Below are 11,069 nucleotides of genomic sequence, written 5' to 3' on the forward strand. Positions count from 1 at the left end.
GGAGACATCCACATGCTGCAGGCCTGTTTTGCTCCCGGTGGAATCTGATGATGAAGGCTCCTCTGACCAAGAAGACATGAGTGACAGGGAGGAGGAGAGCGGGGCAGACAGCTCAGAAGGAGATCAATTATCTAGCTTCTCCTTGGATTCAGAACAAGAGTTAATGATACAGCCATGCATGCGGAGAGCGATGCATAGGCAGCAACAACCGAGAGATTATTATCAAAGAAAATGAGGCCACCTGTGGTTGGGTGGGGCTGTGGTAATTAGTGAGGCTGTTATAAATAGCAGCCTGTGGGTTTGGCCATTGTGGAGGATTATCTGATCATTGTGTTTCGTGCCTGCTTTCCTGACTTCGACCTTTGTGTGCTGATTTTTCCCCGCTGTGAAACTAACCCAGAGCAAAGTGTGTTTCACTTTGTGAAAGAAGAAGGACTGTGAATTGCCCCACAGCTGCAAGCTAAGTATCACAGAACTGATAGGGGACTTGTACAAATTACCAGTTTGTTTGGAGATAAGTGCTCTTTGCTATATAAAAAGAGTGCTTCATTTATTTGCATTTTCGGTATAAAGAACATTGTTTTGAATTTTCAAACGTGTGTCTGAAATTGTATCTGTGCATTTTCGGGAGGATTCTACCAGAGAGCTCGACAGAACAAGACTCAGGGTGGCTTACAACATGTTAGCAATAGCACTTTTTAACAGAGCCAGCCTATTGTCCCCACAATCCGGGTCCTCATTTGACCCACCTCGGAAGGATGGAAGGCTGAGTCAATCTTGAGCCGGTGATGAGATTTGAACTGCTGACCTACAGATCTACAGTCAGCTTCAGTGGCCTGCAGTACAGCACTCTACCTGCTGTTTGCTTATTTGTACCATATGACAATGATTAAGTGTTGTACCTCTTGATTCTTGACAAATGTGTCTTTTCTTTTATGTACACTGAGAGTTGGCCTTCTCCGGGTCCCGTCGACTAAACAATGTCGGCTGGCAGGACCCAGGGGAGGAGCCTTCTCTGTGGTGGCCCCGACCCTCTGGAACCAGCTCCCCCCGGAGATTAGGATTGCCCCCACTCTCTTTGCCTTTCGTAAACTTCTTAAGACCCACCTCTGCCATCAGGCATGGGGGAATTGAAACATCTTCCCCAAGCCTACATTATTTGTGTATGGTATGTTCTGTGTATGTTTTTTAATTATGGGTTTTTTAGTTTTTAAATATTAGATTTGTAATTTTACATTGTGTTCTGCTATTGCTGTGAGCCGCCCCGAGTCTATGGAGAGGGGCCGCATACAAATTTAATAAATAAATAAATAAATAAATAAATAAATAAATGACAGCGACCAATAAGGTCCCACAGAATTGGCCTTCTCCGGGTCCCGTCGACTAAACAATGTCATTTGGCGGGCCCCAGGGGAAGAACCTTCTCTGTGGCGGCCCCGGCCCTCTGGAACCAACTCCCCCCAGAGATTAGAACTGCCCCCACCCTCCCTGTCTTTCGTAAACTACTCAAGACTCATTTATACCGCCAGGCATGGGGGAGTTGAGATATTCCTTCCCTCTAGGCCATTACAAGTTATGCATGGTATGTTTGTGTGTATGTTTGGTTTTATAATAGGGGGTTTTAGTTGTTTTTTATTATTGCATTGTACATGTTGTGTTTATTATTGTTGTTAGCTGCCCCGAGTCTGCGGAGAGGGGCGGCATACAAATCCAATAAATTATATTATTATTATTATTATTATTATTATTATTATTATTATTATTATTATCATCATCATTATTATTATTCTTGTGTGTCCAATCACACTTGGCCAATAAAGACATTCTATTCTATTCTCTCTCTGTCTCTCTCTCACACACAAAGCTATTTGCAACACAGCAGCATCAGGTAATGGAAGAATAAATTATCACTTGTCTCTCTGAGCCAAGAACAGTTGGTCACACATAAATTGTGTTGCAAACAGCCAGAATTCTGCTCAGATTTAAGCCCAAGGATTTTTCTGCTTTCTCATATGCTTTTTTTTTTTTTACTGGAAAGATTGTATGTGTATGTTTGTGTGCGTGCAATTGTGGCACTGCAAGACAATGGAACTGCCCGAGCAATCCAGCTGCATTGCAAAGAAATCCAAGATATTAAAACGCATCCTCTTTCTCCTGTTGTTGTTTCTTTTGTCGGGGGAGAAGTGTTTTGACAATTTGTCGAGAAGGCAGGCATGTTGAAGTGACAACTGGAGGAGAGGGAAACTCAACAGGCAGAAAAACACACACAAACCGCCACGGGCATGCAGTGGTTAGCCACGAGCTTTTAAATGTTTGCAGCCGTCTTGGGAAAGAGAGTTAAAATGGGCTTCAAATTTTGCAGCCTCTCCAACGACAAAGCAAAGGAAGTTTCAGATGAAATTTGCAGTCCTTTATTAATACTTATGAACAATTAGGTGTAAGGGGTCTTCCCCCCAACTTATACAAAATAAAAAGGGATGGGAGACCCTCTGCAAATACTGAGAATATATGAACCGACACCTTTTCAATCAAATTCACTCAATTTCAGCATCAATCATGCAGGATGTCTATGAGCCACATTAGAGAAAGAGAGGGAGGGAGAAGAGGGGAAGAAAAGGAATGGAGGGAAATAGAAGGGAAGGGAAGGGAAAGGAAAGGGAGAGGAAGGAAAACAGGAGAGAAAGGAAAAGGAAAGGGAGGAAAATGGAAGGAAAGGGAAAGAAAGGAGGGAAGGAAAGAAGGGAAGGGAAGGAGGGAAGGAAGAAGAGAAGGGAGGAAAATAGGAAGGGAAAGGGAAAGAGGAAGGAAAACAGATGGGAAGGAAAGGAAAAGGAAAGGGAGAAAAATAGGAAAAAAAGGAAAGGAAGGAAAATGAAAAGGAAAGGGAAGAAGAAAAATGGAAGGGAAGGAAAAGAAAGGAGGGAAGGAAAGGGAAGGGAAGGAGGGAAGGAAAGAAGGGAAGAGAAGGAAAAGAAAGAAGGGAAGGAAAGAAGGGAAGGAAAGAAGGGAAGAGAAGGAAAAGGAGGGAAGGAAAGGGAAAGGAACGAGGGAAGGAAAGAAGGGAAGAGAAGGAAAAGAAAAGAGGGGAAAGAAAAGAGGGAAGGAAAGAAGGGAAGGGAAAGAAAGGAGGGTAAAGAGGGAAGGAAAGAAGAGAAGAGAAGGAAAGAAGGGAAGGGAAAGAAAAGAAAGGAGGGGAAGAAAGGAGGGAAGAGAAGGGAAGGGAAGGAAAAGAAAGGAGGGGAAAGAAAGGAGGGAAGGAAAGAAGAGAAGAGAAGGAAAAGAAAGGAGGGGAAAGAAAGAAGGGAAGGAAAAGAAAGGAGGGGAAAGAAAGGAAAGAAGGAGGGAAGGGAAGGAAAAGAAAGGAGGAGAAAGAAAGGAGGGAAGGAAGGAAGGGAAGGGAAAGGAAGGGGGAAAGAAAGAAGGGAAGGAAAAAGGGAGGAAAATAGAAAAAAAGGAAAGGAAAAGGAAGAAAAATAGAAAGGAAGAGAAAGGCCCTACCCATACAACAGCTGTATAAAACATATGCGATTCAAAACCAAGCTACCATTAAACGCACAGATCCTATCTCCTGCAAAGAGCTGGTCCAAATTCCAGACGTGAAAAGTTTTCCATCCGAAACGGTTGATATACCAGGACCGACTCTACAATAAATAAAAACGATTCGTTTTGAACGTTAAAATGGTGCAGCCGAAAAAGCCTGCCCCTGTGGAGGGGAAAAATAGCATGGGTTTTCTTTCAAGGCTAAACAGAAGAGTCCGAAAGCCTTTATTGGTGGCCGCAACAAAGCTGTGGTTTTTCTTTTTCAATGCTCGAAGTGGTTAATACTGACAACTATTTTTTTTTATATATACAGTATTAAAAAAAAAAGAGGGGGGGGAATCAGTTACAGAAATAGAACATGACTGCGTGTACTTCTGGAGTTATTATATAATATATGCCAAAAGCTGGAATATAAATGGCTTGATGCAAATATATGATTAATCACAGCTACTGGGTTCACTCCCAGGTAAAAGACCTATTGCACCCTTGTACACAGCTACTGGGTTCACTCCCAGGTAAAAGACCTATGTGCACCCTTGTACACATAGTCCTCGACTTACAAGGTTTGTTTAGTGACCGTTCAGTTACAGCGGCACTAAAAAAGGCAACTTATGACCATCATAGAAACAAAGAAGATTGACAGCAGAAAAAGACCTCATGGTCCATCTCGTCTGCCCTTATACTATCTCCTGTATTTTATCTTAGGATGGATCTATGTTTATCCTGGGCATTTTTAAATTCAGTTCCTGTGGATTGACCAACCACGTCTGCTGGAAGTTTGTTCCAAGCATCTACTCCTCTTTCAATCAAATAATATTCAATCAAATAATATTTTCCCATATTTGGCTTTGGGTTGTTCCCCCTTCTTCTTGTGTTCACTTTCCTATTAAAAACACTTCCCTCCTGAACCTTATTTAACCCTTTAACGTATTTAAATGTTTTAATCATGTGTTTCCCCCCCCCCCCCTTTCCCTTCTGCCCTCCAGACTATACAGGTTGAGTTCATTGAGTCTTTCATGATAAGTTTTATGCTTAAGACCTTCCACCATTTTTGTAGCCCGTCTTTGGACCCGTTCGATTTGATCCATATCTTTTTGTAGGTGAGGTCTCCAATAGTAGATGCTTTGAGCAAAGTTCCAGCAGACGTGGTTGGTAAATCCACAGGAACTGAATTGAAACATGCCTGGGATAAACATATATCTAGCCTAAATGTATCTTTTTCTTTTATGTACGCTGAGAGCAAATGCACCAAGACAAATTCCTTGTGTGTCCAATCACACTTGGCCAATAAAATTCTTATTCTATTCTAAAATAAAATACAGGAAATAGTATATGGGCAGACTAGATAGACCATGAGGTCTTTTTCTGCCATCAATCTTCTATGTTTCTATGAACAATTGATATTCTTTGTAAAAATAAAAAACAACCACCAAGTTTCTAGTCCTTGGCGTTTGAAAAAAGGCATATGTGGCAAAACAGCCCTTGTTTAATACGTTAAAGACATATTGCTTCCCTTCAATGCCCAGTTCACCATTAATAGCTGGAAGGGACCTTGGAGGTCTTCTAGTCCAACCCCTGCAAAAAAAAGAATCTTGAACACCCGGTTCTTATCTAGAAAAGTTCGTAAGTAGAGGCATTTGTAGGTAGAGGCACCACTGAATTGTTCTAAGGAATTACAAGCCCAAACTTCAGAAGACCAAGCCGAGACCAAAGTCCATTTCCTACCCTGCAGAACTCTTGCGATAAAGATTCCAATCGCTAACAGCACGCGGAAAAGGGGAAGACGGAACACGCTGTCTTACTTTCGAGCTCGGCTAAGCGTCAATTATTAAACCCGATGCTGCAATTAACCATCCAAGCTGCCGGTTCTGCTGAAACAATCAAGTCATTCATTCTGTCAAGGTCTGTCAAGTCCCAGCAACCTGGAGAACGTTTCAGTACAGCAGGTGTGTGAGGCAGACGGTAATCTGCCAAGGAGGAGAAACGATACTGGTACAAATCAACCAACAAACCAACCCACCCAAAAATAAACCCGGGTCCGTTATTTTACTCTTTACGGAATAACAGAGTTGAAAGGGACCTTGGAGGTCTTCTAGTCCAGTGATTCCCAACCTTGGCAACTGGAAGATATTTGGACTTCAACTCCCAGAATTCCCCAGCCAGCGAATGATGGCTGGGGACTTCTGGGAGTTGAAGTCCAGATATCTTCCAGTTGCCAAGGTTGGGAAACACGGTTCTAGTCCAACTTCTTGCTAAAGAATGAGACCCTACATACCAGTGATGGTGAACCTTTTTTTCCTCGGGTGCCGAAAGAGTGTACGTGAACACTATTCATAATTCCATAATTCAATTCCTGGAGAAGGCAAAAACAGCTCCCCCCACTCCAGAGGCTCCCTGGAGGCCAGAAATGGCCTGTTTCCCAACTTCTGGTGGAACCAGTAGACTCATATTTTATTTATTTATTGGATTTGTATGCCGCCCCTCTCCGTAGACTCGGGGCGGCTAACAACAGTAATAAAAACAGCATATAACAATCCAATATTAAAACAGTTAAAAACCCTTATTATAAAACCAAACATACATACATACATACGTACCATGCATAAAATTGTAAAGGCCTAGGGGGGAAAGAGTATCTCAGTTCCCCCATGCCTGGCGGCAGAGGTGGGTTTTAAGAAGCTTACGAAAGGCAAGGAGGGTGGGGGCAATTCTAATCTCTGGGGGGAGTTGGTTCCAGAGGGCCGGGGCCGCCACAGAGAAGGCTCTTCCCCTGGGTCCTGCCAAGCGACATTGTTTAGTCGACGGGACCCGGAGAAGACCCATTCTGTGGGACCTAACTGGTCGCTGGGATTCGTGCAGCAGAAGGCGGTCCCTGAGATAATCTGGTCCGGTGCCCTGAAGGGCTTTATAGGTCATAATCAACACTTTGAATTGTGACCGGAAACTGATTGGCAACCAATGCAGACTGCGGAGTTTTGGTGTAAAATGGGCATATTTGGGAAAGCCCATGATTCCTGCATGACCTGAAGTTTCCGAACACTTTTCAAAGGTAGCCCCATGTAGAGAGCGTTACAGTAGTCGAGCAGTGACTCCCGGTCCAAACAGGGCCGCAACTGGTGCACCAGGCGAACCTGGGCAAACGCCCCCCTCGCCACAGCCGAAAGATGTTTCTCTAATGTGAGCTGTGGATTGAGGAGGACGCCCAAGTTGCGGACCCTCTCTGAGGGGGTCAATAATTCCCCCCCCCCCAGGGTTATGGACGGACGGACGGATGGAATTGTCCTTGGGAGGCAAAACCCACAGCCACTCCGTCTTATCAGGGTTGAGTTTGAGTCTGTTGACACCCATCCAGGCCCCAACAGCCTCCAGACACCGGCACATCACTTCCACTGCTTCGTTGACTGGGGAGCCTTTGCCCTCCCCAGGCTGCAAAGGCTTCCATGGAGGCAGGGAAGGGTTAAAACGCCCTCCCATATCCTCCCGGAGGCTCTCTGGAAGCCAAAAATGCCCTCCCAGCGCCTCTGTGCAAGCCAAAAACCAGCTGGCCGGTACACACATGCACATTTGAGCTGAGCTAGGGCAACGGCTCGCGTGCCAGCAGATATGGCTCCATGTGCCACCTGTAGCACCCGTGCCATAGGTTCACCATCACTGCTATATACCATTGCAGACAAGCAGCTGTCCGGTCTCTTCTTAAAAACCTCCAGTGATGGAGCAGCCACGATTTCTGGAGGTAAGTCGTTCCACTGGTTAATTTTTCTCCCTGGGAATTCCGTAGTTTTTTAATGTATTAGATTTGTTTTGCACACTTTGTTTCTATATTTATTCTGTGAGCCGCCCCGGGTTTTCAGAGAAGGGCGGCATACAAATCTAAATAATAATAATAATAATAATAATAATAATAATAATAATAATAATAATAAGAAGAAGAAGAAGAAGAAGAAGAAGAAGAAGAAGAAGAAGAAAGAAGAAGAAGAAACATAGAAATATAGAAGACTGACGGCAGAAAAAGACCTCATGGTCCATCTACTCTGCCCTTATACTATTTCCTGTATTTTATCTTAGGATGGATGTATGTTTATCCCAGGCATGTTTAAATTCAGTTACTGTGGATTTACCAACCACGTCTGCTGGAAGTTTGTTCCAAGGATCTACTACTCTTTCAGTAAAATATTTTCTCACGTTGCTTTTGATCTTTCCCCCAACTAACTTCAGATTGTGTCCTCTTGTTCTTGTGTTCACTTTCCTATTAAAAACACTTCCCTCCTGAACCTTATTTAACCCTTTAACATATTTAAATGTTTCGATCGTGTCCCCCCTTTTCCTTCTGTCCTCCAGACTATACAGATTGAGTTCATGAAGTCTTTCCTGATATGTTTTATGCTTAAGACCTTCCACCAGAAGAAGAAGAAGAAGAAGGAGGAGGAGGAGGAGGAGGGGAAGAAGAAGAGGAAGAAGACGATGAAGAAGAAGAAGAAGAAGAAGAAGAAGAAGAAGAAGAAGAAGAAGGAGAAGAAGAAGAAGAAGAAGAAGAAGCAGCAGCAGCAGCAGCATAACACACCAGACATCCTGACTGTGGAGAAAAAGAAAGTATGGATCATCGACATTGCAATCCCAGGGGACAGCAGAATTGAGGAGAAGCAGCTAGAGAAATTAGTGAAGTACGAAGATCTAAAAATCGAGCTGCAACGACTCTGGCATAAGCCAGTGAAAGTGGTCCCAGTGGTACTTGGCACGCTGGGCGCAGTGCCAAAGGATCTCAGCGGACATTTGAAAACCATTGGAATTGACAAAATCTCCATCTGTCAATTGCAAAAGGCCGCTTTACTGGGATCGGCAAACATAATTCGCCACTACATCACGCAGTCCTAGATGCTTAGGAAGCGCCCGACTGGTGATGAAATACGAAATCCAGCATAGTGATCTCATTTGTTGTGTTGTACTGACATAATAATAATAATAATAATAATAATAATAATAATAATAATAATAATCATCATCATCATCATCATCATCTCTCTTTTGCTCTCTCTCTGCTAACCATTATCCAGAACTATGCCTCCATTTAAAAAGAAGCAGGCATCTGCAGGCATCTGTAGCTTTCCATTACTTCCTCCAGGCACTAATAATTCCTAAACGCTTTCTCATTACTCCCTCACCCTCCATTACCACTGTCAAGAGGGTGGATTCACTGAAAATTGCCACCTCCTCCCATTGTTTCTAAAATGGTGCTTTCTGCATAATGCTGCTTGTCAACCCGATTAGCAAGCAGGGGGAAAAAAGCATCTTCGTAAAACCCTTCTCCTCGTTTACCCGAGATTTCTGGCCCGTTCTGTAGTTTCTCGAAGGTTCGAGAAAGAATAAGGCACGGCTATTTCCCCCCCCCTCCACCATGGGGTGGAGGTGGGGTAAAGAGAGATGCTCCAAGTCTAAAAACGAAACCGTTCAAAACGTAGATTTGTAGCTCGTCATACCTGCCTTAAAAAGCAACATTTAGCAATTGCACTTAGACTTATATACTTCTTCATAGTGATTTTCCAGCCCTCTCTAAGCGGTTTACAGAGAGTAAGCATATATTGCCCCCAACAATCTGGGTCCTCGTTTTACTGACCTTAATTTAGCGGTGGAAATTCCGGGTTCCCTTGTGGCTGTAAAGTAGAGGTTTACCTGCATTAGCAAATTTTATTATTATTATTATTATTATTATTATTATTATTATTATTATTATTATTATTTATTAGATTTGTATGCCGCCCCTCTCAGGAGACTCGGAGCGGCTTACAACAATACATAGTACAAATCTAATGGTTAAAAAACAGTTTAAAACCCTTATTATAAAAAACAGTCATGCATCCCAAACAAACCATACATAAAATGATACGGCCTGGGGGAATCAATTTCCCCATGCCTGACGGCAGAGGTGGGTTTTTAGGAGTTTGTGAAAGGCAAGGAGGGTGGGGGCAGCCCTTCATGGCATCGGACCAGAATACCTCCGGGACCGCCTTCTGCCGCATGAATCCCAGCGACCGGTTAGGTCCCACAGAGTTGGCCTTCTCCACGTCCCATCGACTAAACAATGTTGTTTGGCGGGACCCAGGGGAAGAGCCTTCTTTGTGGCAGCCCTGACCCTCTGGAACCAGCTCCCCCCGGAGATTACAACTGCCCCCACCCTCCTTGCCTTTCGTAAAGTTCTTAAGACCCATCTCTGCCGTCAGGCATGGGGGAACTGAGACATCTCCCCCAGGCCTATACAGTTTATACATGGTATGTTTGTGTGTATGTTTGCTTTAATAATGGTGTTTTTAGCGTTTTTTAAATTATTAGATTCGTTCTTACATTGCCATTGTTATTGTTGTGAGCCGCCCCGTGTCTAAGGAGAGGGGCGGCATACAAATCTAATAAATAATAATAATAATATCTGGGGGGAGTTGGTTCCAGAAGTCCGGGGCTGCCACAGAGAAGGCTCTTCCCCTGGACCCTGGAATTGCAACCGACATGCATTAAACCCTGGAATTGCAACCGACATGGATTAAGAGGTGAGCGGAGGTTGCACCCTGGTTGAGTGGGGGGCTTTAGGGCCGTGATGGCGAACCTTTTTGGGTTTGCCTGCCAAAAGTGTGTCGGTGCGCACGCTAGTATATGCACATGTGCCTACATCCATTTCCTACCCCCTGCGCATACAGGCACACACACCACCCCTGCACATACGCATAGGCCTCATTGAAGCCTGGGACGGTGAAAAAAACCACCAAGTGGGTAAACAGGAAGTTCGGAAAAACGGACTTCCTGTTTGCCCGCTGTGCTGTTGTTTTTGCACTCTGGAGGCTTTAGGGAAGGTTCCCGGAAGCCTCTGAAGGGTGAAACAGCCTCTCCAAGACTGAAAATCAGCTGGTCAGCACACACACACATGCACTGGCGCTGACATACAACAACAACAACCTCACACGCCCTTCAATGTGGCTCCGCGTGCCATCTCGGCCACCATAGATTCGCCATCACTGCTGTATGGGGGAAAAAACACCCCAATTCTAGCTAGGTTTCCCTGCAACGTCACAGCCCATTAATAAGGGAAAAAAGTAAATGACAAAGTAGAGAATAACAACACTTTTTAAAAAGACTCCATTCTAGTTGCTTTTCCTGTTGCTCTTCACAACCAATTTCCCCCCCTTTATCATCAGATTCAAGTTTAAACCAATTTTAGCACTGCTTCAGGTTTAAGCCTCAAAAAAAAAAAGTGCTTTCTTGTAACAGCGCCCGATTAAAAGAAACACCAAGATTGTTTCATTTAATTCAAAGCCTCCTGTGTTTTGGAAAATTTCCAGTCATTTCCAGTCCAAAGCGTTACTTAATTCGAAAGATCTCAGTGTAACTTTATAAAAAAAAGCCTCGAGGGTTTGTTATAAACGTCCGAAATAAACGCCCGTAAAGATAAAAACAGAATATAGGTAGTTCTCGACTTACAATTCACTTAGTGACCGTTCAAAGTTACGACGGCATTAGAAAAAGCGACTTAAGACAGTTTTTCACGC

At 43.8% G+C, this 11,069-nt stretch overlaps 1 protein-coding gene across 1 annotated transcript; it reads right to left on the reverse strand.

Moving 5' to 3' along the window:
- Positions 1–2,388: 2,388 nt before the first annotated feature.
- LOC139173232 (uncharacterized) lies at positions 2,389–7,403 on the reverse strand. The gene is made up of 2 exons (XM_070762854.1): positions 5,787–7,403; positions 2,389–5,652 (listed from the first exon to the last, which is right to left on the reverse strand). Exon 2 carries the CDS (start codon positions 3,520–3,522, stop codon positions 2,551–2,553), a length of 972 nt encoding a protein of 323 aa, XP_070618955.1. The 5' UTR covers positions 3,523–5,652; positions 5,787–7,403; the 3' UTR covers positions 2,389–2,550.
- Positions 7,404–11,069: the final 3,666 nt, after the last annotated feature.

This window comes from Erythrolamprus reginae, chromosome 10, assembly GCF_031021105.1.
Source record: "Erythrolamprus reginae isolate rEryReg1 chromosome 10, rEryReg1.hap1, whole genome shotgun sequence".
In the NCBI taxonomy this organism is placed as follows: domain Eukaryota; kingdom Metazoa; phylum Chordata; class Lepidosauria; order Squamata; family Dipsadidae; genus Erythrolamprus; species Erythrolamprus reginae.

Excerpts from the sequence above, each read along its gene's own strand:
- LOC139173232 (XM_070762854.1), bottom strand. The coding sequence starts at position 3,522 with ATGTTTTATACAGCTGTTGTATGGGTAGGGCCTTTCTCTTCCTTTCTA.